Raw genomic sequence first — 18,928 nt, 5'->3', positions numbered from 1 at the left:
GCTGAACCCCCCCCCCACAAGTTCCTTTTGTAGTCAGCATGATGTGTTTACCTGTGTCCCCCCACACTGGCAGGTACTCGTCCTGCTGGATGTCCAGCATGATTTCCAGACCGTTCCCTGTCCCTCCTTTCATGGTGGTGCGAAGCGTCTTCCCCTCTTCTGCGGCGTTGAACATGTAGCACTTTCCGTACCTTGTGAACACCTGAGAAGAAACGCAGATGGAGAGAGAAATTGATCAGTCACAAGTTGTAACTCAAACACACAAACACTGCAGAGATTTCATTGCAGTGACAGATGAGCTCGTTGAACATAGAGCCAATTGACAGGAATCTTCTAAACAAGGATTAATCAGGAACATCCTCCCAATTTTGAAATTCCACTGCTTTTCCTATAAAATTCTTTTGTTTCATGTTTTTAACTGTTGTAATATAGAGTGTTAGCGTAAGTTCAGGCAGGCTGCAGAGTTGAGTGCTGCCTTATATTTGAGATCAGCTGATCTCACGCAAGCCCTCATCAGGCCAGCTGATTTGCCCTACGCACGCCATTGGCTAGTTACACTCATGCTGCCATATTTAAACTGCTCTAGCCTACCTAGGCTTTGCTGTTCCCTCTGCATGCTGTTTTTTGCAACACTCCTCCACCCCAGCTCCTCCTTTATGCTATATCTGGCTTAATCAGTGTCATTTTGCTGTCATTGATAAGCTCAGGCTTTCCTTGTAGGCACAGGAAGAACAGGAACGTTTGCTTCTCCTGCTTGATGCTTTCCACATCAGCTTTTGGAACGGCAGGGAGATCCCAGAACAGCCAACACCACCAAATACAATTAACAGCAATGAGAGAAAATTCATAACTACTAATAAAAAAATCACCGCAAATCATTTCTGTTTCTTGGCAAAGTGGTCCTGATTGAACTAAGGGTAATTGGCTTCCTGCTATACATATAGCAGCAGTTTTTTGATTAGCATTTGTTAGCCATACTTTATGATTTCTTGGTAGTGTCCCTTTGGTAACAGTCATTTTCTAGGCTATTGTACATCATTACTATTTGTTTGTATCTTCTCTTTAACAATCACTCAAAAGGATACAAGAGGAAGAATCTAACTCTACTTTGTTCATTAAACAACCTCAAGTGTAGGACAATATCTAGTGTCTTTGTCGGACAATGCTGCAGTGGGTTACTCAAAGTCTAGAATTTGCTATTAAAAACAACAACAACAAAAAAAGCCCAAACACTTTAATTAAAGTCCCAGTAAAGTGATTAAAAAAAACATATTTGTTTTAGGTGTGTTGTATGCCAGGCCACTGTGTTTTGAACCCCAAGGCCAAATTTCAGTCATAACAAACAACTCTAAGTATGTCAGATTAAGCTTCAAAGTCATGAAAAATGACGCAGTAAAATCTGCTCGCAGATGGTGTGGGCGTATCCACTAATTAAGCTAAAGCCACACCCACTCAGGAGAAATATGATCCTCTCAAATAAACAATGCTTTGGGGACAGATGCCTGTCTCTGTGCCATAGCAGAGACATACATTAGGGAATAAATTTACTGTTTTCTGGCACAAATCTCTCTGTTATAATGCTTTTACTGACTCTTAGGCCACTTGGCTGATAGATTTGGGAAATTTAACTCACAATGGCTGTTAACTTCCATTGAAGGCAGTGACTGTATTGAGTTAACTGCTTGGTGACTTTTTATTGTTGTAATCTTGGGGGGCCAAGGTAATTCCCCATCATGATGGATGATGTCATGGGCTCATATATTTGCCCTGCTCAATTAAAACCAAGCCAGGAAGAGGTGAACAACTTTTTTATGGTCTAAATGAAAAAATCCAGTCACACATAGATCTCAGTGTCTTCACATGTTAACAGCAACCTTGTTCCACCATATCTAGTGTTTTTCTAGTGCATTTTCCTTTACATGGACTTAAAAAAAGAATATTAAGAGGGAAAATTGAATTTTAAATCAATACAAAGTAGGCCATTATTCAAAAGGGGATCTCAAACTTTAGCAAAGTTGCAGCTTATTCCCATGACAATCTCTCATTCTTTTGTGATTACACTATTGTGTTTGTGCTTAGACAGCTCCCATCATGCTTTGGGTGTTAAAGCCTTGTGGCACCATAGATGTTCAAATTTATGTCTGAAATTCTACCTTAACTCTGAAGAAAATGTTCTAATGTTATAAGCAGAAGGCAAGCTAAACTTTATATGAATTAAATACATTTATTCCACTTTCTCGAAAAAAAACTCTACTGTGACCTGACGCTTGCATTGTCACAGCAAAGAACAAGTTGCACTTGTTCAGGAAGTACACTCATTATGTTTGTGCACTGTCTGAGTCATGACTCTGAAAAAAAGTAGAGGAGCTTCTGTTCACAGATTGCATCAAGTGAGCTCAAAAGGTTCAAGTAATTATGTGTGATAGCAGCGGCAGCAATAAGGAGATTTTTCCTTTTATTTGACAATAATTGTGAATATGTCGACTGTCTTTATACACAGAAACACAAAAGGCAACCCAACTGCCAGCAGCCTTCCTAAAGGATGACAAAAAACACACGCTGCTGGAGAGTCACTCTCCCTCTCTTACACAATCTAGCTTTCTGTCCGCGGCAGCCTTCAATGTTTTTATGTTCGTAACTGAGCAGCTGTGTAGGTAGCTGGAAGAAACAACAGGTAAACAAACAGTAGTGACTTCCCGCTTGAACATTAAAGAGCAGAGCACAGTCATTACTGACTCTATACTTTGACGCTCCATTTGCTGTGTGAGCGTTAACACAACAACACACCTTTTAGAGATACTGTATGCATGCAGACATTTCCTCCTGCACTAATGTCTCTCTGTGCCATGACCAAATGGCTTTAAAGGCATTTATGAATAATTGATGACCTGAAATTGCGAGATGCACCTTTTATAAATGAAAATATACACATAGTTTATGTGTGTGTGCCAAGCAAACATGGAAATGAGGCTTGGTGGTCGACACTTGTGGAAAGTAATGTCAGGGACAACCAAGGAGGTTACTGGAAACAGTCACAAACCAAGAGCAGACCGTTGTCAGCAGGTTTAAAAATTAAACATCAACTTGATGTGAACTATGTAGTATAGGTATTTGTCTCATCCTATATATGCAGGTAAACTTCTCTTAGATAGAAGAGGAAGAAAAGTCCATACAGGAAACAGACTGCACAGTGTGATGGGAATTAAAACTAATGAGAAACATCATTAATAAGCTGACTTCTTTAAAAGATACTAAACCAACAGATGCTCTCTTCAAAATTTATGCATTGTGGTACTTTTAATTCAGATACAAAGCAAATTAAGGCCCTTAATTCTGGGTTTTTAATGATTTAATTCATTCATTTAGTTATTTATTATCTTAAGTATCATAAATGCTTTAATTATATTTAATCATTCACAAATCCAATTATTCTATATACTCAATAAAACTAGACTTTAATTAAGTTTAACTTATTTATATCTTTATATAAATACATGAACAAAAGAAAAGAAAGTAAACTAAAGAACTAAAGAAATAATAGTGGACTTCAGGAGAAACAGATCTGACCCTCAGCCCATACACATTAACGGGGACTGTGTGGAGAGGGTCTCAGACTTCAAGTTCCTGGGCCTACACCTGAATGACCTGACCTGGAAAACCAACACCACAGCGCTGATCAAAAAGGCACAGCAGCGACTCCACTTCCTGAGGGTACTGAAGAGCAACGCCCTGGCCAAGGAGCTGCTGGTGTCCTTTTACAGATGCTCCACTGAAAGTGTACTGGCATACCGCATCCCAGTGTGGTTCTCCAGCTGCACTGCCCAGGAGAAGACAGCTCTCCAGAGGGACATCAACACAGCACTGAAAATCACAAGCTGTGCTCTCCTCTCCTTAGAGGAGCTGTTCAGGTCCCGCTGCCACAGGAAGACCCTGGTCAACCTGAAGGACTCATCCCACCCAGCACATCACCTGTTCCAACTGCTACCTTCAGGAAGACGGTTCAGGACAATAAGAGCCGAAACTAACAGACTGAAAAGCACATATCCCAGAGCAGTTTCAATAATAAATGATAACTGACAAACACTGACTATTAGCAAGTAATGTGGTATGATCAGTGGTTAATGTTTATTTGTTGTTTCCAACCAATCAAATGCTGCCATGTAATATATTGAACTGCCGTATCAAGACAAGATTTTTTCACTGGGCAGAAGAAGTCACTACCTGCAGCCCTGCCCACAGAAATGGACCTGGCTACGTTGACTGAAAAAATGCATAACCGTCCTCCAATAAGTCAGCCCACCAGATTAATATGTCAAAAATGGAGGGTTTTTACCTTTAAGATGAGGGAGTTTACATTTGAAAAAGGCAACAATAAATAAAATGTGTATTTCTGTTACTTCAAAAAGTAATCATGGATATATAGAATTAAAATAAAAGATCATTTTGCTTTAGGACTGACTGTGTCATTACTAACCTCCATGGGCACCTTCATAACTCTGGGCCCAGAAAGCTTGACCATTTTTGCCTCTTACTGGTGGCTTTGGCTATTTGGACAAATTCTGATCAAACAGAAGAGAAAATGTGTGCATAGTAGGAGACTAAAAGAAGTGATGAAAAAAGGACATTTAAATTGGTATCAGCAGTCAAATAAATTTTAAAAATCGGTCTTTCTCATTTTTACAATCACTGCATCTGTCACTGTCACAGAAATAGATGAAACACTTTATTAAGATTTAGTTATTTTTTGTTTTCCATATGAGCTATAAGCTTCATCCACCTAATTTGACAGTAGAGACCCTGCCAGTGCTTGCTAATATTCAATAAAATGCATGCACATTTGTTTAGATACTTTATCCACAGAAAGTCAGATGTTTCATCCATCACAGCACACTGAATCACTTTAACAAGCTCTAAAGACAAAGTTGAAATTTCACCGTTCTTGTCACCAGCACCACATTATCAGGACTCGGAAACTTGGACTTTTCTAAAAGCTTTGGCAGATTCAGTTGAACACAGCCTTGCATGCAAGAGAAACAAAAAGATTCCACGTCAGCTAAGGTCTGCTAATCAAGGTAATTAAATGCAAATTTAATCAATAAGCTTTTCCCTCACGGCCGACTCTAGAATCATGCAGCTGTCCTGTTTTGCCAATAATGAGAACTCTGTCTCAAAACTTAAATAAAGAGCTATTTCTTCCAGCCCACCGTTTTTAACACAGCAGCAGGCTGGTCAGAGGCAGCTGTTGGTCTGCTGCAGAGAGAAAGGTTGATTGTGATGATCATAATTATGTGTTAATGAAGATCAAGAGGCACTTATCCAACACGGATGAAAATGCGCCTCTAAAATTACTGTTATTTTTGAAACTGGATTTCTCTCTGTCAGGGCTACTGTCTTGAAAATGGCCTCATTGTTGAGAGGAGTCATTGAAGATTCATAGTCAGTGTGTCTTTGGTTATAAACAGGCAGGAATGATTTACCGCTGATGCTCCATACTGCAGAAAAGACAAAAAAATAGTGAGCCTCAAATTGCAGTTTTCTTCTATACTGATTGGATGGGCTTTTCATTTCATGCTCCTCCTTTTTTATTGACACTTGCCCCTATCATGGATGGTTTACAGACATGATTGATCGACCGACTGATGCCACGCTGAGAGGAGCAGCACGTAGCAGAGGAATGCGAAGTACTGCATTACAGGTTCATTCACCTCTGCTTATCAGAGGTACTCCCGGCAGATATAAATCTGCACAAAACAAATGACACGGTCAGAATTTTCAGAGCGCAGTGAATAAGGACAGAGGATAAATATTCATAGCGCCATCACTCCTCATTTGCAGGTACAAGACGTGGCTGAGTTTGAGCTTTTTCCAATTTAACACGTGGAAAAAAGGAACTGGTGTGCGCAGATCAGTAAAAACACCATTGATGGAAGACTCATTTTTCACGCCTGGAAATATGACCAGAACTTCGGTCTCAGACACCAGTTTCATTTGTTGAAAGCTGTGTTGACATGGATCACACAACCTTAACTTTCTCTAAATGAAAGCTAATGGTGCCTCAGATTAAATTCATTTGTGCAATTTTCCAAACGCTCTGGCGATGAAATGTTCCATGTAACTCTCACTTGTTAATTGGTTTCAAACCTAACTCAAACAGATATTTGCCCTTCTGTTATACAGTGCCAATAAAAGCATTCACCCCTTGGATATTTTACACTTATAACAATTTTATAAATCAGCCATTGTCAATATAGCTCGCCTTTTTTATGAAAACAATTTAAAAACATGTTTTCAATGTCAAAGTGAAGTCAGATTTTTAAAGAAGAGTCAAAGTTGAATAAAAATGTGTCAGGTAAAACAAGTGGCTTAATCAGTATTCCTGGCTACCATTACACCACAAAGAAAAAAGAACACACAGTTCAGTTAAATCCATCATTAAGAAATGGAGGGATATGTGTAACATGGCACATGTGTAAATCTACTTAGATCAGGCCGTCCTCACAAACTGAGTGACCATGCAAGAGGGAGACCAATGAGAGAGGCCACAAAGATGACTACTTCAGCAGCTGAGATGGGAGAGACTCTGCATACAACAACTGTTAATCGGGTTCATCACCAGTCAAAGCTTTATGAGAGAGTGACAAAGAGAAAGCCCCTGTTAAAGAAAACTCATTAAATCTCCATTTGAGCGTGCAATAAGGCATTTGGGAGATTCCGTGGTCTAGTGGGAGAAAGTTTTTGGTCTGATGAGACCAAAAGACACCATGTTTGGCAGACACCAAACACTGCATATCACCACAAACACACCATCCTCACTGTGAAGCATGGTGGTGGCAGTATCATGCTGTGAGGATACTCCTCAGCAGCTGGTCCTGCAAGCCTTTAAAAGGTAAAGGGTAAAATGAATGTGGAAAAATATAGAAAAATCCAGGAGAAAAATCTGAGGCATACAGTGAAAACTACACAGAAATGATTTAAAGACAACAAGGTGAATGTTCTGGGGTGGCCGAGTCAAAGTCCAGACCTCAATCCAAATGAGAAGTTGTGGCTGGACTTGAAAAGTGCTGATCCCTGTGCAGCCTGACAGAGCTTGAGCACTTTTGCAAAGAAGAATAAATTAGAATTGCAGTGTTCAGATGTGCAAGCCTAAATGAGACCTATATATATACACACAGACTCTGTGGTTGCAGCCAAAGGTGTGTCTGCTCTACTTTGTAGAAATCTGTTTTCACTTTGACATTAAAGAGTGTTTTTTGGTCGAAAAAGCCAAATTGTACTGATCATAACTGATTTATAAAATCAATACAAGGGTAAACTGTCCAAGGGCATATGTGCTTTTTATAGGCCCTGTACACTTTTGTTTGTCATATAAGCCCAGAATGGCCTGAAAGTCCCTCTCCTAATGGCTTTTTTCCTTGTCTTTTCTAAGAAATTGGTTCCCAAGGCCTTCCTGTCAACATCTCTCTCACACTTAGCTTTCTTATGAGGAAAAATAGCTTTCGGGGGGGACATGCTCGCCCCCTCTGTCATTGCTTTTGTCAGGACTGATGATGTTTGACAGACAGGACAGGGGGCCGGGTCAACATCCCGTCAGACCTCACCCTGACACAAAGGCATTTCTGTGGCCACTGGATGAGAAAGAAGAAGACCTTGACAGTGGGGTATTATGTTATTTTATAACAAAAAAACCCTTATGCCTGACCCGGTACCTGTCTCTCCCTCTTTCTTGCTTCCCTCCTGATCTGCTGCCTCAGGTCGAGCTGTCAGATGGGAAACAGTAATGAGTTCTCAAACCTGTCCAGAAATGTAGAAGAGTGCAGGAAACACTGCTGAAATATAGGTAGAGAGCCTTATCAATTCTCATCTTACAGGGAAACTGCTCCAAGAAAAGGTGAATAGATAATATTGACAATGACTGTCAAGGTTAGGAAGTTTCTTCCACTTATCATTTCTGCCAAAGGAGGGGAGAGTTGACTCTTTAAAACCTTTGCTTGGTTGGTCAGTGACGATGTTTTTGTATTTCCAAAAAGTTCCACTTCTGTTTTAATACCAAAAGGTGGTGTTTTTCATCACTGTTTCAGCCCATTTTTTCCACTTTTATCCAAATTTGGAACTTCAAAACCCATGTCAGCAACTTTTTAACCGCTTTAACCGACATTTTTTGCCTTTCATTACACATTGTTACTGCTTTTATACACTTTTTCTCATATTTGCCTATTTTTGCCGCTTTCATGCATTTCCTCACCCATTTTTGTTGCTTAAATCCCATTTTTGGCTTTTTAAACATTTTTTTTTACCACTTTTACCTAATTTTGACACTTTTTCATCACTTTTAACCTATTTCTGCAACTTGAACCTCATTTTTGAAACTTTTAACTGCTTTCCACCATTTATCTGCCCATTTGTATCCCTTTTGCCTGTGGAACCCCATTTCTTTTATCCCATCTTTTTCTACTTTTTGGCAGCTTTTCACCATCTTCTGCACAGTTTTGCCCTTTTTGGCTGCTTATATTCAATCTTTGCCTCTTTTAACCTGTTTTTTGCCACTTTTTAACTGCTTTTCAACCTTTGAACCTCCCCATTTTTGTCTCTCTTTAATCACTTTTTTTTGCTATTTTTTTGCTTTAACGGGCTACTGGGGTCGTGTCAATCCTTCCTGCCCAATGGTGCCCTCAGGCAACTTACTCACTATATCTTAGTCTTACTTAAACCTCAAGTCTTGGCCCTAACATGTCTAAAAGTTCTGAACAGTACTGTACATCTTAGTTCTTTAGCTTGATGCTGACTGATGTTGTATGCTAAGTTATATGCTTTGTGTCTGTACAGTTTCACACTAAAAGTGTATCATTGGTCAAAAGTCTTTTTAGCCAAAATGATCCAAAAATCAAGGGGCTCTTGTACACTATAAAAGTAGCATACAAGTGCAACCAGCCATCTATGATTAGCTCTTATGTAAGTTAATTCTCTACTGAAATGGATGCCTGTAATTGATGAAATTGTCTTGTTTATTTGCAAGCTTGGTGAAGCTGCAATGTTGTTGTTCTTCTTTCCCCTCACTAACACTATCAGGTAGATGGCTACCTGACAGGACAACAAATGCAGGCTTTTTTGCCTTCAATTTGTAGGCACTCAAACTTAAAATGCAAACAAATGCAAAACATCATTGGTCAAAATTATATTAAAATTGTAACATTAGGAAATGATACAGGTTTTATTTCAGCAATAAATCACAGCCAAAGAAATGCAGAAGACGGCACCTGTCAGCTTACCTAGGACTAATGAGAATTTAGTGCCTCAATAAAACTCCTTTCCTAATTCTAAAGTACGGTGAGTTTTCATTGTTCTCTTCAGTATTTCAGATAAAAAGAGGAAATAAGAGAAGAAAATATGTCAGATACCCTCTGAAAGGAAAACAAAAGTTTCACATCATGTTTGGCCTACTTCATGTTCTCCTTGTCTGATCTCATTGTTGCTGTTAACTGTTGAATGCTGCCCTGTGTAAATGTCAGACAAGTCTAACTCAATAGCTGCAAATATCACATCAACCTCCCCTTTCAAACACAGAAGTGTAAAAGCCGACCTGCAAGGCTAGAGCCGGCGGAGCTGCTATACTGCCAATTAAAACGCCTTTTGACCAACAAAACGCATCTCGTTAGAATTCACGGCTGCAAGTGTGAATGTCTGGAAGCTGTGAACATGCCATGACCTTGGCCGTTCGACGTGATGCGTCTCCCACTGAGAAGAAGTCAGAAATAATATGGCCATTAGTGTATATGCCTGTCATGATAAAAGGTCAGCTGATAGCATCAACCACCCACAAATCAACATCTTTAACTTGCTCTGAGGGAAAGGAAGAGGGCAGATTTTATATTAAGAATAAAGAAAAACAGCTTTTGAAGTTGAACGATTTTCACTGGTAAATCATTAAATTCCTCACTTTGTCTGGAGAGGTCACCAAGTTCTTTTTGTGGCCTTTCATAGACCCCTATCATTCTGAATTCATCTGGCTGCTTTGCTTAAAATCCTATTCTGTTATCACTGCTTTGCAAATGGCCATCTGACCTGATGCCAGAAAGAAAACTGGCAGCTTACTGCCCCAGAAAAAGGATGCTATCTATCTTTTCTTTACTTTGAGCTGCCAATCCCACCAGCCACTTATTTATCTCTTTCTACCATTGTAGCACCCGAGCCATCAAAATACCCTGAAGAGAACTACCTCCTTTTCAAAGCCTGCTTTAATTTTACTGACAAAGCAAAGCCATATCAGCCGTAAGAAAGAGCTTTTCAATATCCAGGCTTTACCCAGGCGGCTTTAACTGGGGTGGCCCAACTGGGTCACTGACTTGCTGACTGAAAACTGAATTGACTTCACACCATTCCTTTAACAGTAGCACACACTGAACCTACAGATGAAACTCGAGAAATCTCAGGTTGGTACACTCCACAGTAGAAAATATGTCTGTAATAATTTAAGCCAGGCATATCAAATTTGTGTCCAAATGTTGAAACAACCAGCTCCAACATTCAAGCTTTTAACTTCAGACCTGAAAAATTACTGACCGGTCTATAAACTGTCCCTGTTGTCTAAAGAGCTCCAAACTTTGATCAGTGATCGAGAAAAAGAATGCATGGCTTCCCACTCCTTACTGTCTGATTTTCAGTCAGCATTCAGGAAAAAAAAAAAATCACCCTACTACCACTGCTGCCATGAAAGTTGTAAATTACATTCTTGGATGAATCTGATAGACTTCTCCAAGCTTTGTGATACTGTGGATCACAGCATCTTACCACTGGGCTACTGGGTTTTCAGAGCATGCTGTTGGATGGTTTTCTAACTACCTTTTTGGCAGAACCAAGAATGTTCAGTTAGAGGGTGTTACATCAGAGGTATTAAAAATTCACAAGTGAGTACCACAAGGTTCAGTACTGGGCCAGATCCTTGTGGAAAGTTTTATGACTACAAATGTAAAATTCTATGACTGTTTTATTAGTTTTATTACATTTCTCTCAATTTTCTTCTCCACTATTCCAATCTGGTTATTATCACTACAGGTACCTACATTGTTTTAAACAAAGCTGACAGTCATAATGTTATATCTGCTCTTTTGCATCAGATGATTAATAAAAACAAAACAAATCAGAGCAATTGACACTTGGACATAAATAACCCTGGTAAAAAAGAATCCTCACCATAGAAACCAGGTTTTTTTGGGAAAAAAAAGATGTGTATTAAGCTTCAAAATTTGAACCATGTCCTATCTGCTTTTATAGAGGACAGGAGGCTCATTCATCATACATTTTAACATTTTATTGCAAAATGGATATACAGTTTAACTTGGTAGAGAAGGTTCTGCTCAAAAAGATCCTCCCTGTTCATCAAGCAGCATGCTTTGACCTTCCAGGGGAGTGCATGGCTAGAAAGCACTATATGGATAGATACATTAATGACAATGTGTACTGAATACAATAAAATTTGTTCAAAAGCAATTAAGCCATAGTAGCATTAATCTAAATATGAGGGTGCAACAAGCTATCTGCTAAAAAGGAGGAGGCTGGGTTGGAGGAGGATAGGCTTTGCAGCAGCAGCAGTGTGGTGCGTCAACTTTAATGCAAGCAGGGATTAGTGAGAAGTATGTCATATTTAAATTTTTAGTGGATCAATTTAAAAAAAAGTTCAATAATCAGTGTCTGGTAACAATCACCATGCACACAATAAAAAATAAATAAAAAATAAAAGAGTCAAAAAACACAAAGTTTACAAGCCATATCAGTAGTTGGTGGTGTGATGTGACAAAACAACTTGTGCATGTGAGCATACTCTAACTTCTAGGAGTGGTAAGGTGTGAACATTCAAAAAAGGACTACTGTGCAAATATTTGTCTGGATGCATAATGAGGTGGAGTTGCAACTTCAAACAACTCTAATTTTTAAATCAAGTGTGCTTCAAGAATATGTCAGGAAGTCTGATGTTTGTGAAGTAAAAAACACAAATAATGTAATATTTTTCTTTATATCATATGCAAACTGGATTTCTTCAAAAGTGATTATCACAGCATTGAATGTGTTTTAAATGAGCAACAACTTAAAAAAAATCTTTTTCACTATTTTATTAATATGAAACATTAATGAATTTTCAAATCAAGATTAGACCTGATCATAAATATCTAATGTTTTGTTTTTGTTGTTTGTTTTTCTAGGAATTTAACCCTTTCAAAGCCAGCTTAAGTGCAAAAGAAAACAGATTTTTGTAAAATTAAAAAAAAAAAAAAAAAAAAAAAAAAATATATATATATATATATATAAAAGCACAAACATTAAATATCTCTATATACTACATGCAAAGTGAATTTCCTGGAAGGGGTTACCACAGCCTTGAATATCGAAATAATAAACAATAGTTGTCATTTTTATTGATATTATAATTATTTATTCCAAGATTTTTATCAATGGTTGAAAGACTTACCTACGAGAAATCATGAGAAAAGCATGCAATTTCCCCTCATGCTTAATATGAAAACATGGCTGACAGGAAAAACTGCAAATTTGAACCAATGACTTAAAAACAAAAGCCTAATACAATAAAACGCGTGTCTTCTTTACTATAATTGCTGGGGGGAAAAAAAGTATGGTTTTAATGGGTTTCAGTGGGCCATTTCTGGTTAAGAGGGTACTGAGTAATGTCTGTGGAGCTTATTATTGACCCGTTCTGATATCGAAATTTCAAAATTCTATTGAAAAGAAACATACTCTCCAAAGATATGCTGCTAGCTTAAACACCATACCAAAAAAAAAAAAAATATATACATATATCTTTTTAAAAAGGGCCAAAAAAGCCACAGAGTTTTTTATACACCCTCTATGGGTCAAAGATGATCAATTGCAGATTATAATTCAGTTTGGTCGACTAGTCTTAAGTCATGAAAAGACAACTTCATACTGTAATGGCAAACTACCTTCAAAATGTAATGTTGCAAAGTTGGTTCACATGGCTAATGTTAGCAGTGCTAGCAACACTGACCTTCAGCCTTCCTGTGCTGAATATTGTCACTCACTGCTTTGGTTATATGTGAATAAAACCTGACAGCCTCTGGACAACTTTATCCCAATTTTCTAGATCAAACTAGTCCTCACTGTGCTGCTCCTATGAGATGCTATCAATGCTAACATTTTACTATAGTTTACATCAGATTAAAGAGTATTATAGCGGCAAAGCAGGAACAACTATGGGGAAAGACCAAGATTTTTAGCTTTAACTGATAAGAATTATTAAAATTAGTTTAGCTGACTGCCAAGGGATTCAACTTGAACACTTTAGCTGGCTTGTTGCGCACAGTTGCAGCACTGCCCAAATACTTGATTTTAAAACCAATCCCTTCTCTGACACTGAAAAGAGCCAGTCATATCTTTGGTTTATGGGCTTGCCTATCAAATAAGGGGGAGTCAGGCTTGGCTGCCTACTTGGAACGGCCTCTGGCTTACCATGCTGGCCTCTGGTCAAACATTTATTTCATTATTTGTGCTGAATCAGTGATGTAGGCGCAGATTTTGTGTTAAAATCAATAAACCAAAAGACCAGAAGATGAGAACATTGCATTTTTAATAAAAGGTCCTGTCTGAGAATGGAAGCAGTCTCCCAAAAAGCCAGATGATCTACTGCATGCTGACTGTGCTATAACTCTATGTGCATTGGGATCTTCACGCACCATTACAAAAAAAGGCTTCCTTTACATTCATATTTACTGAGATGAGTATTCAGATAGCATTTCACTGTCACCCTCTTGTGTTTTTCCATTACAGAATAAGCAGGTAATAAGATACTTCCATTGCTCATCCCATTTACTCTGCTGGCAGGTGGGACATGAAGTATAAAGCAGCAGAGAGTAAATTGAAACGTCACACATAACAGTCAGCCAACCCGTTTTATCAGTTGTCATGAGGCACCGCCAAGTTTTCAAGGTTACACTTTGCGCATGAGCTGTCCATTGTGATCTGCTGTTGTCTGACAGATCAATATCCATTATGGGCGAATATAACAGGCTTTTATGATCAAAAAGAAGCAGAGGGATGGCATAAAGGGGTCAGGATGGAAAAGGGAAGGATAGAGGACTTTTATCCTCAAGGTTTAGAGGAGTAAAGTTTATGAAAAAGGTCTTGAGTTGCAAGGTGTGCACTTTCTCCGCTGCCGAGAAGTGGTTGTACTGCTGTGGGGATAAATAATGCAGAAGGCTGCTGCATTAGCGACAGCATTGGCACCAACTATGGGAAATGAGGCGTTTGAGCATGCACACACATACACACACACACAACTGACTCACTCATCATTACGGCTTTAACACACCACTCCAGTATCTGCACACCCGCCCAACCTAAACATCTGCACTCCTCTGAACATATTTCATGTTGCATTAAACAAATTCTGCCATTTATGTGGCGTGTTGGGAGGTTTATTGAACGTATTTGTCACTGCACCCTAATGTAAGTTTACCATGCCGGTATAATATTTTATTTTACAAGACAACACAGGCTGCAATAGGACACAAAGGGTAGGAGCCGCTGCTGCCAGAGTGGTATTTATGCTCTTGCAGAGGAGGGCAAAACAGGAGGATACAACTATAAAGGGAGATAAAAACGAGAGGAGGGGAAGTGTGAAACTTATCTTGAATCAAAAGACAAAACACCCTTTTGTGTGAGATAAATCCCTGCTGAGCCCTGACCAAGATTGTTGCCTTCAATTACGATGGTGTTTTGAAGAACTATTCAGCTTAATGAAACCGAATAAAGGATAGACGTAAAGACAGAAGTCTTTATCTCTCCTTTGAGAACCTATATTGATTATTGCGGCTCTTTTTCCTCCACATCATCCTTTCATCTGCCCTTTAAATATCCTATTCTACAAGAGCAACCTAAACTGATTATCCCCCAAGTTTCCCTGCTTTTAAGGATCATTTCCTTGTATTTCAGACCCCATTATGAGAATAAAAGGCAGAGGGTTCTTTTTTACAAGAGAACAAGCAAGATCAGGATCTGACCACAGCGCTGCAGAGTAATCCATCATCATATACTCCTGGTTTGCTATTATGCAGAGGCTGTACCATCAGGTTCATAGGGTTCATTTTGCAAAAGTGACATGAGAACATTGATAAAAATCTCATATCTGTGCAGAGCTGGAGTCAGGCTGAGGTTTCTCTGGTTAGGCATAAAGAGATTAGAGGGGGGAAAGGCTTGCTAGCTCAGCAAGCTGAATGAAAATATATGCCTAACACCTCTAAACCTGGGAAAGAGGCAGTATATGATAGGTCTTTTAATGTTTAGGGTTCATAAAGAAATAAGTTTGAGGATCTGATTACATGCCACAACATTTGGTGTGAAGATGATGATGATAAGGAAATTGCAGTTCCTCGTGTGTCCACTTGAGACCGGCTCCAAAAGCCCCAGAAGTCCTATTAACAACCATATAAAAATACCATGTTTACACCAAAAGCTGGAGTGTTGATATTTCAGGGTTGATTTCAACTCCTCTCAGCCCACTGCCATTTCAAATCTAGGGGTTGGAGTTTTGTCATCATGTCTTTGGGCAGGGTGTTTAGGTGTGTTTAAGATGTTTTAAGATGAGTTGCCTGTTGTGCAGTGATCACAATGGGATTCCTTTGCTCTTGTCTGTGGTGGATTATTGCTGTTTTAGAAGTCAGGCATCTGTGCACCATGATTGAAGTTATCCACTGAGTCACCAGCTTCTCATCTACAGGAAAGAGTGGTGTGATCATTTTTATCAAAGGGTGTTACACAACATTAGTCTCTTTGCTCTTTCCTTAACAGAGTTCACCTGACTTTGGCTTAGGTGTCCAAAACAAGATGGAACTTAATTATGAAATGTTCATTGCAGTGTGTCAATAAATCAAAATCGTAAAAGCTTAAGATTAACACCCCAAGTAAAAGGAAATAACACATAGTTGTGCTACAATATTTATTTTAGCAATAATCCCATTTATTTCGTACATAATTACATATCTTCACTTCTCAATGTTAATGTGAGGATAACACTTTTGTAAAATTATACAATGAGAAAGTAAATTTCCAACATTATAAAGAAGTGTTGAACTTTAATAAAACTGGATAGGGTCAAAATGAATCTGTGTTTAAGTCTAAAAGTCAATTGTGAAAATCAGTGTACCAACTGTCCAAAAAGAGTCAAATCTACCCTCTATCTCTAAACACTGTTAAAGTGTCAGTATTAACTCTGACCCCGTTACTTTTGACTGCACATTTTTTCCGGTTTGAACGTGCTGGCTGGTTCAAAATTAGGTTGGGGAACTGAAACCAGCATGGAGCCCTGCCGGTCTAAAAGGCCTAATAATGGTTTTGCTCAGAACAGCTCATGTCTTCATTGGGACATTCTTCGTGGAAGAGGAAGTACTGTATTACCACTCAGATTTGACTTAATAAAGGCTAAGAGCTCTCTAAAGGTCATTGTTGAGATGACAGACAGGGGTTGTAGTGGTTAGATAGTAGGCTAAAGGCTTGCCTCAGCTCCTAAGCTGACCAAAAGTAAGCGCAAGACTGCATTTCAAGTATGGCAACCGCCATCGCAGAACTTCAGAACTCTGCCAAAGAAACCAGTAGGTGTCATTGAGACGACGTCCTTGTTTTACCATCCATGGTTGTTTCTGAAACAACCGATTAAACAGATCTCTTTAGATATTATTGTGTCTTTGCAGAGTCATTAGTGGGGATGTTGAGCATTTACACTATTTATATTTGCGTCAGCCATTTTGTTTATTCTTCTTCTTCTGCACTGGCTATCTCCCCCTTCATACTTTGTCGTATCGACACATTTGAACTTTGAAAGATTCAGTTTCTTCATCATTTGACTGCTATGACTTTTCTCATTTCTAACTTTTATAGTTTTTTAAAATATAGCTATTTTCATACTACTGTCAGATATTTCTATGCTTTTTCTGCCATTGAATGCCACTTTCAGCTACTTTTATACCATTTTATGCTATTTTTCTGCCATTTTCAGTTATTTTTGTGCTTTTGGCTTTTTTCAGCAGTTCTTCCAAAATTCAGCTCTCAGCATTCCCGCACAATTTCAGCTGAAATTGCAATTTTGATCTAGTTTGTGTTGATATAAAACAGACTAAAATGAATACTGATGCCTCTGTTGGATCATCAGGGGGTAAACCAGTGATCTGAGACAAGATTGATTATTTCAATAAAGTTATTAATTATGCCTGAAGGTGCTTTTGCAGGGTCAGAGTCAGACTAGGATATTAACATTGCACAGCCATTATTAAATATTTTCCACTACACAGGTTTTCAGAGTGATACATTTGACCAATAATAGAGAGCAATTAGAGATTTTGTTAAAAATTCTACTAACACAAGGGTGGCAAATATAATCTTTTTTAGAATGTCACCTTTTTTATTCTGATCAGTAGGACTGAAAGGTTTTAATGGTTTGCTGCCTACAAGGAGGAGGCTACAGCACATATCAAAGGCTTGCTCAATCAGCTCGAAGTACTTCTGATGCAACCTATATATCTCCATTGAAACAGAAAAGGTGCGTTAAACCTAATGATTCTTCAACCTCATGCCCTGTGCCACTACATTTCTGTCTGTATTACTGAGTGTACTTCTCCGTGTCTTCAGGTTCAGACAGCACCACAGAGACATCAAATAAAAGTCAAGTTTCTTCGGGTTGAACACCTTGTTCTTGCTGAATAATAATTGCCTTTCTCTCCTACCCTTTGCCCACCATATCTCTCTGCTGTTGCTGAAAAATTTAAATATTAAAATGACATGTTCTCTGTCACTCTCCAAATCTCCCGGCATGTCAGTCACGTCAGTGTGCAAAAGGCGTCCAGATAGAGCCGTACAGAAGTAGCTGTCACCTCGGGCTCATCAATCAAATCAGACACAATCATTATTTTTAATAAGTCACCTCCCACTGATGGCCGGTGGGGCTCTATCGCACACGTCACACCCCGGCTGTCTCTGTCAGCTCGGATGCAAAGCTGAGTAATGCGCCGAGGGTGGGAGGGCCAATGGCAGCTCCTAATAACAGCCAGGAAGCCGACTCATCGGAGTGGATGACATGACAAAAAAGTATCTGCTGACAATGTCACCTCAGTGTGGTTGCTAAGAAGTCCTAATGCACTGCCATGATTATAGCCATTGTCATCTATGGCCTCCTTTCCAGCAGTGCAGAGACCCACTGACATCATCGATGCATCAAGAAGAACCACGTAGGAGGTGTTTGTGGCTCATAATAAAGTGCTGCTGTCTGCTTTGTGTGACTGTTCCTCTCATTAGCTCTTACACTCATTATTGATATATAAGACCTGGCAACAGTGGAGCGTCCTTGGCCTTGCTATGATCAATACTACCAGCAGAGGCTCATTATCCCTTAATATCCAGTGATACTTGCAGTAGAGTTCCCAAATGGAGACTCAGAGATTGAAAACAGAAGACTTATTCATTCACTCAACATGGTACAAACAGCAGTTCTAGTCGCATTTCAGCAGCAACTGAACAGACACACAAAGTTATACAAAAGTATTTGGCAAAATTGAGGAAAGTACAGAGCTGCTTGGAAAGAGAGTTGTGCTGAGGGGAATGCTGTATAGCTATGTTAAAGTTTTGGTTAGTCACTGGCCCATTAATTGCAGTTGTTTGGCTTATCTAGGGTAGCAATATCATCTGATGCTTTTTTTTGTGCTGGGGCCCCACTTGGATAAGGTGCCATTTTGCAACAATTTGCCCCTGCCCCTCAAACATCATAAGCCTAGGACACGCTACAAGATTTTTTACAAGATTTTTGCCACCATTCCAGATGGGCAAAGTCTGCACCAGTCTGCACTACTTGGGGACAGTTGGCGTGGCTAGTTGGCACAAAAATCTCAGTTGCATTCAATCAAACATGTTTGATTTT

General features: G+C 39.1%; 1 protein-coding gene across 2 annotated transcripts in view; it reads right to left on the bottom strand.

The window, feature by feature from the left end:
• asic2 (acid-sensing (proton-gated) ion channel 2) overlaps positions 1-18,928 on the bottom strand; it is a 506,219-nt gene that overhangs the window by 44,864 nt on the left and 442,427 nt on the right. For both annotated transcript variants that reach the window (XM_041817045.1, XM_041817044.1), the window contains one exon: positions 52-202. In XM_041817045.1, coding sequence (XP_041672979.1) covers positions 52-202 — 151 coding nt within the window. The remainder of the gene's footprint in view (positions 1-51; positions 203-18,928) is intronic.

The sequence above is a fragment of the Cheilinus undulatus genome, linkage group 21, assembly GCF_018320785.1.
Source record: "Cheilinus undulatus linkage group 21, ASM1832078v1, whole genome shotgun sequence".
In the NCBI taxonomy this organism is placed as follows: Eukaryota; Metazoa; Chordata; class Actinopteri; order Labriformes; family Labridae; genus Cheilinus; species Cheilinus undulatus.
Note: the sequence above shows the minus strand (reverse complement) of the source record. Positions and strands in the feature narration are given on the sequence as shown.